General features: G+C 36.5%; 1 protein-coding gene across 1 annotated transcript in view; it reads left to right on the forward strand.

The window, feature by feature from the left end:
* The window catches only part of SMCHD1 (structural maintenance of chromosomes flexible hinge domain containing 1), a 71613-nt gene extending 58308 nt beyond the window's left edge, over positions 1 to 13305 (forward strand). Inside the window, exons 38-48 of the mRNA XM_027650927.1 lie at positions 3067 to 3193; positions 3359 to 3478; positions 4820 to 4905; positions 5421 to 5543; positions 5790 to 5980; positions 6755 to 6864; positions 8073 to 8143; positions 8976 to 9147; positions 11010 to 11168; positions 11830 to 11953; positions 12908 to 13305. Of these exons, the coding sequence (XP_027506728.1) occupies positions 3067 to 3193; positions 3359 to 3478; positions 4820 to 4905; positions 5421 to 5543; positions 5790 to 5980; positions 6755 to 6864; positions 8073 to 8143; positions 8976 to 9147; positions 11010 to 11168; positions 11830 to 11953; positions 12908 to 13016 (1392 nt within the window). The 3' untranslated portion in view covers positions 13017 to 13305. The remainder of the gene's footprint in view (positions 1 to 3066; positions 3194 to 3358; positions 3479 to 4819; positions 4906 to 5420; positions 5544 to 5789; positions 5981 to 6754; positions 6865 to 8072; positions 8144 to 8975; positions 9148 to 11009; positions 11169 to 11829; positions 11954 to 12907) is intronic.
* Positions 13306 to 20313: the final 7008 nt, after the last annotated feature.

Genomic DNA, 20313 nt, shown 5'->3' on the forward strand with positions numbered 1-20313 from the left:
CAGGTACTTTCACTTAGGGACTGGGACAAGCAGGGGGATCTAGAACAAATATTTTCCTCACTTGAATTTCACATGTAAATAACCACCAATCTGTAGTTAAACCATTAATATTAGCAGTATTTTACAATACTTTCTGGCTGTAATATCTTAAGATCCTTTAGACTAACCTCTTTGTACATTTGTAATTAAATTTTACCAGGTTCTCTTTACATTTTCTCAAGCTAAGTGGGGCTATATATACTTTGCAGAAAGGCATCCTATCATCGTTTGAAGAAGTAAAGATAGAAGTACCATTTTTCTTTATGTTTTGTTTCACTTATTGGTGCATTTGGCTCCTAAAAATTACTGCCTTATTTCGGTTTTAATCTCTGGCTGTACCAACATGCATACCTCTGAAACTACTGCATACTGTAGTCAGATCACCACAGTCACTTTTTCTACAACAAATACAGATTAAATTTTTAAAGCCTACAATTTCTATCTGTCACAGTTGTTACAAAATATAATACAAAAGACACGAGTTAAAACGTGCACAAAAGCAGAAACTGTTGAAAACACACCAAAAAAACCCAGCTGAGTGTAGAGTTTCTTCTCTGTGGAATGGTCACAATCTCTCTCTTAAAAGCCTACAGAGAACTAGGACTATTCCTGTGGTGGAACTGTTGTATATTTGTTTCTTGTTTTCTTCAACTTGCTGAAATATCATATAAGAATGACAGAGCAGAATTTCATGACTACTTCATTTGATTGTTGTCAGATGTTTTAGTAGTCTGAAGTCTATGAAAGTCTATGGAAGTCTTCGAACAGTTAGAAGGAGTACTGAAAGAGAATCCAACTTTTTTTAGGACGTTTTCTCAGCCACATTTTCAAACTTGCTCATTGGAAGCAGCTTTGCAACAGACCAGCATCAGTGTGTGCCAGGCGGAGGCAGGCATTGCATAGCAGTGAACACAAAACCTCCAAATACATCTTGGAAATCACCACAGTAAGACCCCAGTACAATCCTAAAATCTACAGGTCCTACATACAAACTTCTTCATAATATATTTTGTTCAGTACACTGACTGCTTTAATGGAACTACATATATGAAACTTAATGACACAGTGTAAATAGTTCTCTGTTGATAACAGTCAAGGACTAGAAACATCTAGTTAACATGGACAAACGTTTTTCACTGAACAGTCTACCAAACTCTGGTCTACTCTAATCCATAAGGAAAAGTGACAAAAAAATTTATTAAAAACAAGCTAGAAAAATGAAATGCAGGGACTAAATAGAGGTATCAGATAAAATAATCAATTTACAGTACACTCTTGAGTTTCTCTTGTTCTTCAACCAAGTTTCAGGAGTAATACATTATTTGGTTTGTGAAGACGTTTTTCTCAGGCAGGTGAGGTGAGAAAAAATGCAAAAGTATAGCTAAGGGTGGTTTAACAAAACAGGTTTTTTTCTGCAAATCTTGCGTTTACACCTCTGGTAATGAGGTGGAAATTGAACAGTGTTTCAAATTTCATACTGTTGAGGATAATAAGAACCCCGTAGGGTGGCCTCTGACAGTTCAGATAAAATTACTGGATAATTTCTCTGACTTCTCGTTGATGCAGAAATAACAGGGGTTGTTTTATCTCCATGTACCTGCTGTTGTGCCGTTGTGATCTAAATTCTCCAGTCTTACTTCAGTGACAACAACCTATGTAATGGAGGGGGGAGTGTGTTAGGATTTTTTTTAATTTGGCTTGTTTTGACTTTTTTTTTTTTTTTTTGGGTAAGCAGACTTTTTTTTCTTTCTACTTACATATTCCTGGTTTGATAGGGGGTGGAGGATGTTGTGTGCTTGTTCCTTCTCATTACTGGGACCTGATGAGATCCTTCTGCTTTTGACAGTAACTTGTGTTCCCTAGTCACCCATTGGCAATAATTGTGTTTCAGTGAATCCAGTCTCTCTTCAGGCAGTTTTCAGTCATCTGGTTTATACTGAGTTCGCTGACTTGAAACAACTCACAAAACGCATGTGGAAAGAATTTGTTGGTTGTGATGCAATGTACTTTTCATATGACTTTTAATGGGGAGGGGAATAATCTGATAATATGACGTATTTACCCTTACTCACAGGTTCAGGAATACTAAACTTGTTTAATGAAGAAAAATGTTTAGACTTTTATTAGCATATGTTTTCTAAGGAAAAGATATTTCCACTACAGACTTCTGATAAAATATGTAGCTGCAATATTTTTGAAAGCCATGAAGACTATCTTTGAAGGTTATATATCTATCTCTTCTTTTAGGCTGCAACCACCTCTCTCTTGATTTGGCCAGTTGAGTAGCAATTTCTACATGTTAAAGGTGGAAACAGTATGAGTTTTATTATAAGCATTATTCATTTTATGCATGATACCTTTCCCAAAGTAACAGCACATTTAGATATTGCCTGTACTAATTTTATTTCTGTTTATCATTTTTTATGGTTTTGTAATATTTACCATGTTTATAAAGAAAGACAAAGGATTCAGTTTGTCTTTTCCATAAGGAATTAATAAGAAACTGAATGTTCATGATAGTGTTTGGATATATATTGTTCATTCATTTGGGACTTGCTGTCTACTTCCATGGTAACAGCAGTAACTTTAACTAAGCACTGGGAATAGTTTGTTTTTCCTTCTCTATATTTATGCATCAGGTCTTTCTTTTTAATGTTCTGTTTGCATTTCACATACTGAATGAAGTACACATGAGGAAATCTTGCTTACAGAACAGTACAGAGGAGATTTTTTCTGAGCATCTGTTTCTTGAGATAAAATATATAGCCAAAAATAATACGACTTTTTAAACAGGTAAAATGACAATCTTAATTCTTAAATAATAAAATGGCTACTGCTATATCTTTGTATTTTAGTTTTGTTTAATAGTTGTAAAAGGCATTTCCAACTGAATACTTAAAACCATAGTAATACTGTTTAGACATCAGGCGTTAGGTAACTTACAAGATTTAGTATTTGAATAATGTTTATTTTGTGTGTTACCTCTAGTGTGGGCATAAACTTATGTATGTTTGTTTGTCTTAATAGAATCTAGTGCTGGCTGAAGACAGTCCTGGAAGAGATAGCACTGAATATATTCTTGTCTTTGAGCCACATCTGCCAGCTCTGAAAAAACCTTTGGAACCATATCATCTCTCATTTATGTTTTACAATGGTGTGTGTCAATTGCTCTGAAATACTTGCTTTTCTTAGAACCAACTATTTTTAGGTCCATAATACTTTTTAAGAACTATGTAATAGGTTAATAGATTTTTGCTAATGTTTAAACGAACTATGTTACTGTATTTTCTTTTAAAAGTGTATATGCTTATTTCTGTAGATTCCAAGAAGCAGCAGCTGATGGCAACACTTACAAGGGAGAAAGACCAATTATCTAAGTCCATAGATCTTTACAGAAAGATGTTTGATACTACTAACCAGCTTGTAGCTGAAATGAAATGTAAGTTCAATCAAATATGTAGATCAGTTTCCTCAAAATTTTTAACTTTTTTCCTTTAATAATTTGAGAATATAGAGAAGGGGAGAAAAATCAGTATTAAAATTGAGAGACGGTAATTAGAGGAGAACAGAAGGGAGTATAGCTTGCAGGGAAGCATCTAATTATTTGGATGTACCATCCTATAAAGGGTCTTGATTTGAGGTAGAATGTCTTATGTCAGAATTATCAGAAGAAGTAATTGAAGTTGTTGGTCTGATTCTTTTTTCCCGTGACTGTCTTTCACTCCCATATTTGCAATGAATGTGTGAATGCTCATACATCTGGAGATTCAGCGGTTGCCTAAAACCAATTTTGGGAAATGAACTGTAGATAATCCTCTCTAAAAAAGTTAGTCTTATATTTTCAAAATGTTACTTTTTTCCCTCATATTTGACTCTGTGTACGTTATTCAGAAGTGTTGTGTAGCTATTCAAGTTTATCTTCATCAGGAAATATAATCCTTTATATAGTCTGTTAAACTGAAGAGTAATATGGGGGCAGTGGTTTATGGGAATGGGAGAAATGAAAAAAAAAAGTTTTCTTTGCATTTTTTTTTTTGTTTGAATCATCCTACCTGTTGATCAGAAGGTTTGTTTTAATAATTGCATTTTGAATTTTTGTTTTGAGTAATCACTTAATGTAAATAAAGCAGGCCAGAATTAGAATATGCTGCTGTCTCTTGTAAAATTTTAATACTGCATGTTTCCATTATGAATATGAATTCCTGAATTCCAGCGTAAAAGATAAAACTCCTTTGTTTCATATTTGTAGATTTTTGCACCTCTGTAGGCAGTAAGTTAGAGAACAGCATTATACTTTATGCTTAAGTGACATTTTCAAATATAAACATGTTTTGAATAGAGAATGGAAAACACCTGTTTACTCATTTGTTTTCAAAATTGCTTCAGTTCAGATATGAGAGTTGAGGAAATAGTGTCCAGAAAGTGGTGTCCCCTGTAACAGACAAAAGAGATTAGTGCCAGCTAGCACTCTTCTCTTCTGTCTTGCCATTTTACCTGTTGGAGAACCATTTAGAAAGATAATTGAGGATGAAAACTAAAACCGGCTTACATTCTCAGATTGATCTGAGATCTAGACCCCTTTGCTTCTTGAAGCTGAAGGAGTGACATCTGCTGAAATTGCTTAGAAAATGCACAAATCACAAGATCTTTATGGACAAATCCTGACATTCTGGGCTAAAATTAAGAAGCAAATAGGATCAGCTGTGGCAGGCATAATTTTGAAAAATGTCCTGTTGCTTTCTAGTATTTCCTTACTGTCTCTTGATTTTATTGGTTTCAGGTCAGGTTAAAGAAGCTGAAACTAGAGAAACTTTCCTGAAGAATGAACTGAAAAAGCACCAAATTGAATTACCACAGGCAAACATAGTAAGGCATACTTCTTACTAAACTCCATTAACATCTTTCAAATAAAACTAATCCTAATATGAAATTGATATCAATATATAACATTGTTGAATCACACCAGTTACCAAAACCATGAAAATTTAAACCCAAGTTCCCCCTGCTGGCTAAATTTTTCAGACTTGGACATAGTCCCCTTCTGAAATGGTTTGGTTTTGTACATTCATGGCTGTCTCTTCTACTGTTTTAAACTTTCTTCAGTTTTGGCCCTAATCAAACGCTGTTAGCTCTTTGTGAAATGCTCCTTGAAGTCTTCAAAAATTAAAAAGAAGAATAAAAGGAGTAATTAAAAAGTTCACCCTCAATTGCAAGATGCCTCCCCTCTTCTCTGAGATTATGTAGGGTGGGTCCCCTATATATTTAAAGTCTGTTTCAGATTATTGAATGTTTTTTGTTAGAAACTTAATTGGGGTAAAGTAACTACTGCTGCTGCTCAGTCCAATGATACATGCTTGCTGATTTTAAACTTACGTTCTCAGATTCAGTATGTGGATTCACTTCTAAAAAAAAAGATGTTGGATCAAGAAGGAGTAATGAAGCAGCCAAGGAGAACCTGTACCCTCCCAAACTATCCAAAAGGCAACCCAGATATTCTAGGCAAGGTGAGTTTTCTCTCAGGGAGCCTTCTAATGCATTTTGTTATTTCCATGAAGCCAACTGAATATGCAAGTAGTTTTTGAGGAGTATTTGAAAAAAGATAGCTATCTCAAATCAGATGACCTGCTCTTCTAACAGCCATCAACAGGGGAATTAAGTGTGTGATTGAAGTTGCAGGATTATTGTGCTTAGCATGAAAAGGGGGGGTGATCTTGATTTCTGTTTTGACTATTTTAACTTCTGTGGTATAGATTGCACATTTAGCTCAAATCGAGGATAACGAGGCAGCAAAAGTTATCTCTTGGCATTTGGCAAGTGACATGGACTGTGTGGTCACACTGACGACTGAAGCTGCTCGTTCTATTTTTGATGAAACTCAAGGTCGACAACAAGTGTTACCCCTTGATTCTATTTACAAGAAGACACTCCCAGACTGGAACAGGTAGAGAAAAATTTTTTTTTTTTGTCTAATTTGTTTTTTAAACTTTACTCCTATTAAATATTCAATGTATAAAATTTCTGGGTTCACTACTATAGCAACAGTAATGTAACTTGAAATGTTAGCTGAAATCGTAGCTTTATGTCTTTAACTGTTGTGTGATGGTCTTTGTCTAATAAGGTGTTTCTATTAAAAAGAGAAGACAATCTACCTTTTTTTTTTCTTCACTTCTACCTGTTTTCTCAAGCAGGAACTTATTTTTAAATAATTCTAGTGCTTCAAATAATAACTTTTCAAAATCCTATTTCAGAGTACCTTCCCTAAAATCATTTGTAGTAATAGAAATTCATGCTACTATTTCAGTTACCTGAAAGATAAAGGATAATACTGTATTTCTGTTCCTGAAAGTCATTTGTTTATGACAATGACTACTAATACCATGAAGAATGCCCTTTAGAAAATATCTGATGTACAGATTTATTTGTAGGGTCCAAAATCTCAGTTTTTATAACATGGTGCGTTAAAACTTGTCCGTAAAATTAGTCATATGAATTTGCTGGAAATAATATTTCATTAAAAATCAGTGTTTGACCAAAACATCTTTAATATAACTGACATTTAAGATCATGATGGGATCATTTTACCACCTCATGTGGAAGCATTAAGATGCATTCAATTCAGTTTGAGATTTCTGACTCGATGTCAGAAGCAGTAATGAAATAAGGACAAATTGCTTTTTTATTGTCTTCTCCTTCACTCTTCTCTTTCTTTAACCAGACCTTTACCTCACTTAAGAAATGGAAAAACCTTCTTCAAACCTATTGGAAATCCTGTATTTGCCAGAGATCTGTTAACATTTCCAGATAACGTAGAGCATTGTCAAACAGGTAAATGATATGAAAGGAATTGTTTCCTTTCATAATACATTCAGTAATCTTCATTGAGATGTTTGCAAATACCAGTGTACATTCCTGGTGAGGTCTGCTGGTAAAAAGAGGAGGACATTAGCATTAATTATTTGTAAACAGCAGTTGTGAAAATTTCAGCCATGACCACTGTCTTCTACTTGTTGTCTTATTTTCATTTTCTCTATTTAGATGTACTATAGAGTTTTTTTCTTTTTTAAGTTACTGCAGCATTATCTTATTCCCAAGCTCCTGTAAGCAGAAACTGACAATCATGAGATTAGTTTGATATTTCCAATTGCAGAAGTTACTCTTTTTGTTAGGCTGTTTATCCAGTCCTATTCCTCTCAAAAATGTTTAATGCTTAGATCTATGTACATGCAGACTGAACATGACTGTGTATGTTATGCTTTAATAGTTGTAAGAATAAGCTTTCAATTTTTATGTAAATTTCAATTCTAACAACATAGAATACCTACCTTTTCTAACACTTTTTTTTCCTAAATTAAGTAGACCTGCTCCTTTGTATGGAGAGTTGGAATCTGTAATTAGTTCAATAAGTTTGTTTGACTTCACTAATTCCCGCTATTGAAATATTCCTCTCTACTCTTAATAAAAAACAATTTTTAGTCCTGTGCATTTTCAGAAAGTTAGATATTGTCTCTTGGGGGAATTTAAAACCACATTGGCTTGACATATCTCATGCAAGACTACCTTGTTCAACTTTGTATGGAACAGTCTTTTCTTAGCAGCAGAGTAAACTCAGTTGGATTATCAGCCTGTGAATGTTTTTTTTTCTTTGATGATCCATTGAATACTTAGAAACATATTAAGAAACTGTGAAAAAAATTCATCATTCCAGGAGGACTTGAAAAAGATGATAATTTATATAATTTATATGTGTGTCTTCGTAAAGATATCAAGAGAGTACTTTAGTGGAAAATACAATCAATTATGCCAAAAGGCAATTAAACATACTAATTTTTTTCTTTATGAATTCTTTGATGAAAGCAGATTACATATCTATCTCAAGCTCAGAATAAAATTTCATTGAAAAAAAATCATTTACATACTATTTCCCTTGCACTTATCTGAAAAGATGTAATAATGATGCCTCAGAATTGACTTTTCAAAACTCAAGTTGTTTTGTTGCAGAGAAATTTCATGGTTCAAAAAATTATGTTTTTCAGTGTTTGGTATGCTCTTGGGTGACACTATCATTATAGATAACTTGGATGCTGCCAACCATTACAGAAAAGAGGTAGGTTTCAATTATTCTTGATATTCTGTATTACAGATATACTGCATAGCTGCATACTTAATTCATTACAATCTTAGTATAATTTCCAAGTTTAATGCTGTGTTAACGGGAAGTGTGCTTACTGCCTGTGGGGTCTCAAAGCACTTAACATGACTGAAATCTCTATTATTGGCACTGACAAAATTACCTCCTTTTAACAAATTCTGTTATGGGAATGTTGCCATGACACATGGCACCACGTTTTGAAAGATAAACATTTTCACTTTTGCTGTCAGTGTTAAATGCAGGTCCTTCAGTACTTTCCTAGTCGCTGTATATATAATAAAACACAGGAGTCTAAGGCACTTGATGAAATTTCAGGTCCACTTGACTTAAAACTTGATGTGAAACTTACTGGATCTCTTCATGACCCATTTTATTTAGGTTTAATGGAACACTTTCCATTTCAGCTCATGAGTTTGCTACAACTGAAATAATGATTCTGCATAAGAATGTAGAACTGTACTGATGGCGGTTGCTTCGTAGTCTATGTTGATAATAAGCTTTTTCCACAGTATAAATTTAAATTCTGCCTTCTGAGTTCTGCTAAAAGCTGAGAACACAACCCAAAAAAAAATTTAGTCTTCATAATTATTGACAGTGCTGCTTAATTTTAATATATGCATTCTGTTCCTTGAAAGCAAAAGTCATGACATGTAATTTCATAAAATAAGTTTCGATTAGAGAGCAAGCTGCATTGCAGTTGAAAAATAAGCTTCACAGCAGCATTGTTGAAACCTTAGATTTTTTTCAGGGAGTTACTAATTTGGTATCATTTTTTATACTTGTGTAGGTTGTAAAAATTACACATTGCCCTACCTTGCTGACGAGGGAGGGTGACAGGATTCGCAGCAATGGAAAATTTGGAGGCCTGCAGAATAAAGCTCCTCCAATGGACAAACTCAGAGGAATGGTATTTGGAGCACCAATGCCAAAACTTTATTCTACTTTCTCTGGACAGATAGGTGGGTTAATGAAGTCATAAAAATACAAAACTTCCAAAATTATATTGTTTGCCTATGTTTGTTATTCTCTTAAGTAATAGAGAAAGGAAAACTTCAGTTAAGCATAAAGTTATTTTAAGAAATAGGACCTGCACAATGTCCTGTTTATTAATTTCTCTTTTCTTTAAAGCTTATAGCTATTAAATTTCCTGAAAGAAGAAAAATAATAATAATGAGGTTTTCCCCTCTTTTTCTTAGTCTTATTTAGGGACTATAAGCTGTGGTAATTAATTCAAACAGCAGGCATGAGAAGCTTGAACTGACTGAATTCTAGCATCCTTGAAAACAAGTTTCAGGTCTTTCTACTCTGGAAACACCATACATCAATTTAGAATTTCTTACTGTGCAAGTAAGCTCTATGAAGCAGTGGTAGAAAAATTCCTGGTTTCGTAATAGAGAATATTTCATAAACACAACAGCCGCATTATTACCATAACAAGAAGGTACCTTTTATTTCTTATGAGATCACTTCCATTTCATTATGTGCTTGGAATCTTCATTTGGGAATAAAAGTTATAAATTAAGTTTGAAGTTGGCAGTTTCTGTCATGTAACAGCTGACCTGAATGATTGGTAAAACATTGAAAAGTCTTATTCACAAATAATAATGCTATGAAATACTTTATTTTCAAAAGAAAGGACAGTATTCCTAAAAATGTGCAATGGAGAGGACTGGGGGGAGAATGAGAGGGAACACATGCACCTACTGGAGTAACCTTATATATGAACAAACTACTTAACATTAACCAATTGAAGGAGGAAAAAAATAAGGACTGAAGGGATCTTTGCTGGCATTTCAGTAAATTTATTACATATAGGGTAAACATAGTAAGCATGTCAACCACAGGCTAAAATTTGCTGCATTTAGGACACTGTATTTGTCTATCAACACATTTTCAATTGTTGAACTGAATTATTACCATATAAATTAAACTGACATTTTCTGTAATCATGGTAAAAGAAAAGGGCATGTTTTAATTTCACTTGGAGTGATGCTAGACATTTAAAGGAAAATCATAGTAAAATTCTGTTTAAAGGACAGCATCTCATTACACAGGACTTGTCTTGAACTGAATTTCACTCTTAGCATTAGTTCTGACATGCTCTTTTTCAACGTTTGTGGCATAAAAGGAAAGTAGGTACTTAGTGTTCAGTTAAGCTTGGTGCAAGCCACCTAACAGTCACCAAAGTAAAAGGAATGAGCCTAGGCTGACATGCTTGAATCCTTCCTTTATTACTTGATCTATTCAGTGCCTGGACAAGGAAAAATTCTTTTTCTCATATGTTAAAAGAGGAAAAAGGTTTGTCAGCAAACTATACCCTTGTTTTTCTGAGTCTACTTGATTAGATTTCCGTAGGTAGGACAAAGTGAAACTCGGTAAATGTTCTCTTGGTCCACAAGGTGGAATACAATTCAAGTCAGCAATACAAACTTCTGCTTTGTAGCGCTCAAAGCAAAGCATACTACAAGCATTAAGTGTCATCAAAGGTAGAGAATTTGTTTGGAGACACAAGGGACAAGATGTGTAAAGTAATACCAGTTTCCCACATCGTTTTCAGAGTTTGCTGGTACTGTGAAATAAGATATGGGCTCAAAAAGAAAAGAGGAATCAAAATATTGGATGTAATTTTTTGCCTCCCGTTACAGTCATTTTAATAACAGCTACCAATCCATTATAAGTTCGCGTGTTTTTTAAGTAGTGCTTTAGAAATATATGTTTTCTTGTGGATTTATACATTGTCTGAATTGTATTTGTTAGTGTTCTAAATCAAAATGGCCAAATATTTATTGTTTTGTGGTTTATTATTTTATTCTTCCGTTAGATCTTCTTCAGCAATACCGTGCAGCAGTGGTTAAGCTTGATAATGTGAATAAGGACCTTGATTTACATTTGCAGTCTCTGAACACTCCAGAAATGCAAAAGAAAAAACAGGAACTTGCTGAACAAGAGAAAAGCCTCAAGCTAGTAAAACAGAAATTGGGTAGGTTATTGTATTATAATTTTGGTGTCCTAAAGGAGACTTAACTGAAACCAGATGTATTCTGCTCTTGCAAAGTAAGAAGTTCAAACTATGAAGGAAAGTTGTTAACATTAAGAGCTTAGAGATGTCGCACTTTAAGGAAAGAATAGAAAAACTGTATGTAGTACTATGATGCTGTACATAGTGCCTAGAGCAGCACTGCCCTGTATTGTGTTCAGATAATAAAAATGTGGTCAGTCAGTGTCTTGTGAACATGAAACTATGATCTCACTAATAAGAGATTATGTAACTATTTGTGTGGCTGGCTGAATGGCTTTTGCTAAGGAAACACAATCAAAACATTGTGCTATAAAAAGAAACACCCCTAAGTCTGCAAGGATAGTATTTCTGAGTTAGAAATGGGTTTTATGTAAATATCAAATAATTTACAATATTTCAAAATATATTTAAAAAATCAACATTTACTCTGTGACCGTTATAAGTAAAGCAGATAGTTTTACTTGTCACCTTTGAACTTGGTTTGAGACATAAGGTAACCATAAAATTTATGGCATATCTAAAGCCTTACTTCAGAGGTTTAACTCTATCTGTTACAGGACCCATTTATAACCAGCGGGTTTAATTTATTTTTTTATTGTTCTGACTTGCAACTCTTTCATAGGTATGACTCCTGCTTTATCAGATAAAGGCGCTGAGTCATTACTTCAACCTATAATGTTAGATATGTCTGACACTCCTATACCTCCCAAAAGAATGCGAAGAGAAACAGTGAAAAAATTGTATAGGTAAGTCTGTTCTGAATCTAGTAATTATTTTCTCATATCCTGAATTCAAAACAAAAACTAGTTTATTTTGCATATTTTTTTATTCATATTTGTATACAATAACCAACAATTAGTAGAGTTTGCATAAAGCTGATTTTCAATATATTTTTTTTAATTTCTGCTGCTGTTTAAGCTTAATATAAAGATTTGCTTAATGATTCTAGTTCTGTTTCTCTTTGTGAACTGATTGATTGGCATCTTCTAGCATTCATATTCCCTGTGTTTTCTGGTATATTCAACTATGTTACACCCCAGAAATATTTGAGATGACTTGGTCTATAAACTCTTTTCAGGTTTGATTTCAAATACTGGAAAGATAAACAGAGAAAAAATTATTTTTACAGAATAAAGAATCATACTTACACAGCTATTTCTAAGTAACTGTCTGAGCTGAACTGGCAGTGTATCTTCTTCTGCATTCCCTCTGTGGCTAAGGGCATTTGAACACACACACACAAACGCACACACACACAAAATCTGGGAAATCTGTATGTCTGTATCTTTAAAGTGACATGGAACTGACTTTTCCATTTCTCATGTCTGTCCTCATGACTACATCATTCTTTGCTGAACTACGGTCATATTTTTAAGATTATTTAAATCTTATCGAGTTGTGTTCTGTGAATCTCTGAACAAGTGTTCACTATATTACTATGTCTCTTTATTATTTGTATTGGTTACTCTTTTAATTTTTATCCACGTATAGAACTGAAATGGTTATGTATTTAAAGTATCTAATATTAGCCTGGTGCTATTCTTCATTTTAACAAAATAATTAAATAATAAGAAGCTGCACACAAATATGGGATTTATGTTATTTATACTAAGGGGAGCTCTGTGTTATATATATGTATTACATATATATATAAGAGAAAAGCTTTGTTTATAAGCAACTGTGCTTTTATTTTTGTTTAGCTCAGAAGAATGGTTCTCCTGTCCCACAAAGCAGCAGCAGCAGCAACACCAAGTGCTGCAAATGGCCCCTTCAGAACTTAATGGAACTACACGAAAAAGAAAGGCATAGACTGATACGACTTGCTTGGAAAAGCTATATATTGAAAATGTGAATACATTCAGTTAAAGGAAATTCTTATGTTGTATTATCCATTACTATGAAGATTTTTATACCAATAGAAGATACAAATTAGTTAGTGGTAACAAAAGTTTAAGTATTTAACATTGATAGCCCAATTTTTGTATAGTTAATTTTAATTTCTGAAGGCTTTCAGAGTTTTTACGTTCATGTGTGAAAAAAAGTTTAAAATATATTCTTTTTTATTTATGAAAAAATAAAGGATCTTTTCAGTAAAACTGCTTCAGTGCAAAGCACTGCCAATACAATCACTTGTATTGAATAGATTGTCATGAAATGAGATTTTAATTTAAAAAGCATCCCAGGCTGTCTTGGAGAGGAGAGCTTTCTGTACTACTCTTTTCTGATGGATGAGCTGTTGAGGTAGTATCAATTCAAAAGGGAGGGTTTAAGCAGCAATATACTGAGATCTAACGGCAGACGTTCATAAAGTCTTCATACGGTTAGCAAAGAAGCCCCTATCAAAGGCTATATCCAAGGTGTTGACATGGGAATTAATTTCTCCTTCAGACAGTGCCAATGGAAAACCAAAGTAACTCGTGAGTATGAAAAGTGCAGTGGGTTTACTATGTGTCTAGGTGGCTGTTTTATGGATTGATGAGTAAAGGGTGAGTAGGGATACTTCATGGTTGTGAATGAGATATAAAATCGTACCAGTGCTAACCATCTTTCCACATCTGTATTACCACAACCATCATAAAGGGACCTCACTGCATAAGCAGATAAAAGATTACTCCTTGACACCAAAAGAATAACTATGACAGAAGGATTTGAGTAGGAAGCAGTAATGTCACAAAGGAAAAAGAAAAATCCTTACAGCTGAAGCATGTGTATGAATTTTAAGAGGTGGAAATGGAGACTTCAACTGGATGTAAAATAATCATGTTGGGAAACTGTAGGTATCCATGTAGAATTTTACTTTACAAGGTTGTCCCCAGCTTCAAACAAACAAACAAACAAACCACCCAAAGAAAAGAAAAATATGATTCTGTTGACTTTCATAAATACCTAGAAAATTAAATTGTCCGTGGTTTGAGAAATGGAGTCTTAAAATGCTAGAGAAAATAACCAACAGGTAGACGAGACCAAAAAAAAAAACAGCCAAAGGTCACCTCTAGTGATCTGCATCATAAGGATTTTAGTGATGAACAGGACAGAAAAAGACCAGGCATAAAGATACAGTTTCAGCCAGGGTCAGATCGAGCAGCTGGAAACATTTGATTGAATGAAAATGATAGGGCAAGAGTAGAAGGCTAAACTTGAGAAAGTATTAGTTGAAGCCACGTAAATTAAGAAATAGGAGATGGTGGTCAAGGGTGTGGGTGTATTGGTTCACACCTGCCTCAAAGAATTCCTGCCTTGGAGTGAAAGTTGGCACCAAATCTACTGATTTATACTCTCAGCAGCATGTATTTTGTATACAGCTTTTCTGAAAAGGGACTTTAAACTTAAAAAAATATGATGGCATCCCGCTAGAAGTTTCAGAATGCTGATCACTGTTGCACATCTCTGTGACATTTCTAATTAAATGAAATTTCTCCAAATTAAGGAGAAATTGAACAGTGCAGTTTGTGGTGGAATGTTCTCCAAAGCTTCATGTCATAAAGTAGGCTAAACATCAAATTGTCCTATTCTTAAAGAAAATAACTATATTCAGGTATAACACATAACACCAGCAAGAAACTATGCTAGCCCTTCCTCAGCCCTTTTTCCTGTTTTTCAGCTCTAAATTTAGACATACAGGCTTAAACTAGGTAGCCATAGTGGAGGATTTGCCACATGAGAAATGGTGCCACCACACCAAGTTACTTGGTAGCACTTCTTTTAAATGCATGTATTTTAATTCTGACATCTGCCAAACCTCAGCCTCCAACCTCTGGATAACCTTGTTGATTTAATCTTGTTGGATTAAATACATATTCTGGCAGAAATGTTTCCTTTTGGAATTCATTTCTTGCCTTTGATAGTCAGTTGTAGGCACTTCCAGCATCATGTGATGTATCTCCCTGCTGGAAGGAGCAAATATGAAATTAAGGATGGTTTCCGGGGTTGTGCAATAGCTATCAGAGATTTCAGGAAATTTCACCAGGGAATCTTTAGGATTTTCCAGCAGAGTGATTGCAGGTTATTACAGTGCAAGTTACTGTTTTGCATAGGCTGTTTAGGGCAACTGATTTGGTCATGACAAAACATTTGAGCTCTGAAGGTAAGTGTCGATTTTTTTCCTTTACCCACTCTTGACTCTCTAACAGAGCAGACCAGGGACCTCAGCCATGCTGTCACGTGTGTGTTGTTCTCATTGGTTTCATGAGGGGCTGGTGGAAATCCCTGCAGGAAAAGTGAAAGTGGTTGTGACTCAGGTCTGGGCCTGCTCATGGGAACAAGGAGCTGGTTTCTGATGGAGGCTGGAAGCAACTCCAGGTGGGGAAGGGCTGCTGGCTGCCACATCACCACAGGGAGATGGAGCAGCTGCTCAGCAGGGCTGGGTGGAGATGGGATGGAGGCATGAGCTGCAGTCATGTTGGGTCAGGTGGCATCAGCCACAGAGCAGAGCTGGCTGAGAGTCAGTTCTGTTTGTTCTGTCGTGGCTACTGGCACCTGTCACAGCCCAGGGAAACAGGACCTCAACACTTCTCTTTTTTCGAAATAGGCAGAGACTGGTCTGGTGTCCCAGTGTGAGGTGATAATTGCTGCATGCACTATTTGCACTGTGTTATTACTGTACCCTGTGAGGAAGCCGAGTGGGAGGCCCATTCCTGGGCCACATGATCCCACTCCACACCATAGGCCCTGTACTCCCCACAGCAGGTTTCCTGCTCAGAAGGTAGACAAGATTTCCCTCATCAAAGGACCTGAGACCTTGCCCCTACCCCAGCTTGCAGCTTTGATTGCTCCCTGCTGCATCAGACCCTAGTATGTTCATGCTGTGTGCCAGGCTCATCAATGAAGATGGAAATTAGGGCACCTGTCAACGAAGAGAGACAGTTCTCTCGTAGGACCTGGAACCTCAGACAGAAGTGTATCAAGAGGAAACCTAGTGTGAGTCTTCTGCCTGGGCTTCTGTCAACAACTGTATTTACCATCTTATCTTCTTCCCAGTCTCCCTCCCTTCAGCAGAGGAAAAAACATCAATGTCTAGCCTTTATTTTTCTTTTGCCCTTCCCTAAAAGGACCATGGCTTGACTTGGTGCTTAAGCTCTTCTTCCCTAGCACTGGCATGTATTTCCATGCTTTCTGCTCTTCCTCTAGCATGCAGGGATGCAGAGACTGCCTGTCTGTCACCTGAATGGGGTTACACTATGTAACCCAATGATAAAGGTTGGATGACAAGTCCTTCTTTGCTAATTCACAGTGCTGTGGTGTTACAGCCCCACCATCAGTACCATGGCCTTAACTCTACATCTTTACCATCCCAATATCACCATCTTCTCCAGTATTTCTCTAGCCACATGTATCTCATCTGGGATTTCCTCTGCTTTCTCCAGGGCCAAAGTCCCCTTGGCAGTCAGAGTGCCAGTTCAGGGAAAGAGCTGTGAGAGGGAAGGAGGAAAGGATGATACCCAGGGGAGCAAAAGAAAGGCAGAGCAGCAAGCAAGGGAGGGAACCACTGCAGGATGCTACCACTACATCAGTAGCCTGCATGAAAAACACACCCATTCCAAATGTCACCTTGTGAGACTTTAGCAGTATAATTACTGGAAGTTTTCCTCTGAAGCCTCCAGAGTAGGTGTATATTTGCTAAATTTAGCTTTATGTTGCTGTTCTGAACTCCATTTCAGCTAAGCTTTTAAAGAGGTTAGCAGTCGCCATTGATGAATGGTTCATACTTAGTTGATCACAGTAAGAAGAGAGAGAAATAAGTTGGTTGCTATACTGTGGTTTTTTAGGGATGAAGTGTCTACAGGTGCATTTTGCAGTTATTCTTCCAGCCCTTATCCCTATAACTGTGTGGTTCTAGGTAACTGTGATCCAGTAGTTTGGTTGGGGGCAGGGAGAAGTGAAAAAAACTCAGTTGTCCTTAGTGAATGAAGTACAGCTCAAGATGTGAGCACTTAAAGCAAGTCCAGCTTACTAAGGCGTGTTACGTTTGGTGATGCAGGAACAGCAATCCTCCTTGTTATTTGAAAAGTCATGGCAGTGAGGCGAAGGCCCTCTATGCCTGGGAAGATCATGGAACAGATCCTCCTAGAAACTCTGCTAAGGCACGTGGAGGGCAGGGAGGGGATTTTGGACAATCAGCATGGCTTCACCATGGACAAGTCTTGCCTGACCAACCTGGTGGCCTCCTTCTATGATGGGGTGACTACTTTAGTGGACAAGGGAAAAGCTATCTGTTTGGATTTCTTCAAGGCCTTTGAAATGGTCCTCTATGACAATATTCTCTCTAAATTGGAGAGAGATGGATTTGATGAGTGGACTGTTTGCTGGATGAGGAGTTGGCTAGATGGTCACATCCAGAGTGTCCATATTGAGTTGGTGACAAGTGATGTCCCACTTGTCTGTACTGGGGGGGTCTGTACTGGGGCCAGTATTGCTTTATATCTTCAGCAGTGACACAGACAGTGGGATCAAGTGCACCCTCAGCAAGTTCAAGGACAACACCAAGCTGTATGATGTGGTTGACATGCGCAAGGGACAGGTTGCCATCCAGAGGGACCTGGACAAGCAATCCAGTTGGCACCTGGGAACCTCATGAGTTTCAACAAGGCCAAGTACAAGATGCTGTACCTCGTTTGAGGCAGACCCACTATCTACACAGGCTGGGGGATGAACAGAGTGAAAGCAGCCCTGCCAGGAAGGAGTTTGTGGTGCTGATGGGTGAAAAGCTGGACGTGATCCATGAATATGTGCTTGCAGCCCAGAAAGCCAATTGTATGCTGGGCTGCATCCAAAGCAGTGTGGCCAGCAGGTTGAGGGAGTTGATGCTGCCTCTGCTCTGCTCTTGTGAGACCCCACCTGGAGTGCTGTGTCCAGTTCTGGGGTCCTCAGCACAGGAAGGACATTGACCTATTGGAGCAGGGCCAGAGGAGGCCACAAAGATGATCAGAGGGCTGGAGCACTTCTCCTGTGAAGAAAGACTGAAAGAGTTGAGGTTGCTCAGCCTGGAAAAGAGAAGGCTCCAGTGAGACCTTACAGTACTTTTCAGTACCTAAAGGAGGGCCTATAAGAAAGATGGGGAAAGAGGTTTTAGTCCTGTTGTGGCACAAGGGGTAATGGTTTTAGAATAAAAGAGGGTAGATTTAGACTAGATAGAAGGAGGACATTTTTTTACAATGAGGGTGGTGAAACACAGGAACAGATTGCCCAGAGAGGTGGCAGATGTCCCATCCCTGGAAACCTTCAAGGCCAGGTCAGATGGGGCTCTGAACAACCTGATCAAGTTGAAGATGTCAGGGGGTTGAACTAGATGACCCATAAAGTTCCCTTCCAACCCAAACTATTCTATGATTCAATTAAAAAATTCCATTCTACTTGATACTTGGGTCTTTGAATATTCATTAAAAGTTATTATTAATTGTTCCGGCAAATATGCTATTCCAGGAGTCAATTTCCTTCAGACTTCCCATTCTTTCTTTTTGTTGTTAATCCTAACAGTCATTTTCTACTGATACCTTCATCCTCCATTATCACAGCTTGTATTTTTATGTGATAGCAGCAAGGGAATCAGCTGTTCTTACAGACTTTTATGATTACAGTATGTCACTAGGGTTGTATCATTTTATGGACATTTAATAAAACATTAGTAAGGAACTGTCATTAAAATGTGATCTGCCTTCATGCACCAACATTTTCTCTCAATAAATTCTGCTCCCAAGTTGTTGGGGTTTTTTTTTTATTTTATATTTAGGAAACACAGCCCATTAAGATTGCATTTCATGAGCACACAGCAAGGATAATAATTACTACTGAGGCAACCATCACAGAACAGATCTGCAGTAAATTCCCTTTCATCCGCCAGAATACAGTACAGCTTGGAAGAAGTTTTAATATTTTCTTTTTAAAAAGTCAGTTTGCTTATTATCTAGGAATTAAAGCATGTTTTACTGATGGTAGCAGTAACACTATCAGTATAAAGCAGCTGTTAGCCTTCATTTATGCCTAGTGCTGGAAAGGGTGTATCCAGTGATTTTGACATTCCTGTCACACCAGATCATCTCCCCAGCCTTCAGCAAGAGTCATCATTTCAGGTTCATAAAAACCTGAAATAGATGTGTATGTGCCTACACACAGAAAGTTATATCTGTTACACGTTTAAGCATACATATAATTCCTCTATTTTCCTGTATTTCCATAAACAGGCTCTTCAACACCCACTATGGAAATGCATAAAATTCCAACAGAGCTACTGTGTTGACTAGATGTACTTTAGCTGCTCAGATACTTTGCCTGTGTGACATGTCTTCTCTGCTATGAAATGGTTCCAAGAGCAGAGCAGCCTCAACTTTAGCAAACAAAACTGGCATAAAAAAATGTGTGTATGTAAACCAATTGAATGGGACTTTATTTTAAACCAACCTATATATAAAACTGGGGAAAATTTTCATCTGGTAGGGGAAAAAAGCCAAGCATCTTCAGTTTCCAAATATATTAATTCCACAAATTTTACCATATATGTTAATGGGTTCTTAAAACTCTCACTAGTTTTTATAGGACCGAGTATTCATGAGGGCTCTAAAGAAATCCCCACACATTACTTTGTGGGTAATTATTTTACAGTAGGCTAGCTGTTTACGACTGTGCTATTTAGTCCCTGTTTGTATGCACATCATCAAGCACACATGTAGTTTGCAACAGAAATGGGCCACAAAGACTTTCCTTCAATTTGCCAGAATTGAAAATATTTTATACAACAGCAGAACTATTTGTTTCACAGTCTTACGTAGGAACAAATTATTTTTTTAATCTAACACAGTCCAAGAATCTTTTCCTAAACTATGTAATGTTCACCCTTTTTAGCAAATGAATGTTACATTCTAGTTGCTTGAAGGACATTTAGTGGGCTCTCATTTCCTATAATCCACTCCCTCTTTATCCCTCATCCTGTAACTTTGGCAAATCAATTAAACCATATCATGCAACAAATACACAAATTATTGCATTCAAGCCTAATGTCTAGAACAGAAAAATTATTTTCCCTCAAGGTACTTGCAAGTTTAGAAGAATGGTGAACTAACAAACTATCTGCAGGAACCTCTCATTCATCATCTTTCACAAAAAAAACCTTGGT

The sequence above is a fragment of the Corapipo altera genome, unplaced genomic scaffold (genome assembly GCF_003945725.1).
Source record: "Corapipo altera isolate COAL_440 unplaced genomic scaffold, ASM394572v1 24, whole genome shotgun sequence".
In the NCBI taxonomy this organism is placed as follows: Eukaryota; Metazoa; Chordata; class Aves; order Passeriformes; family Pipridae; genus Corapipo; species Corapipo altera.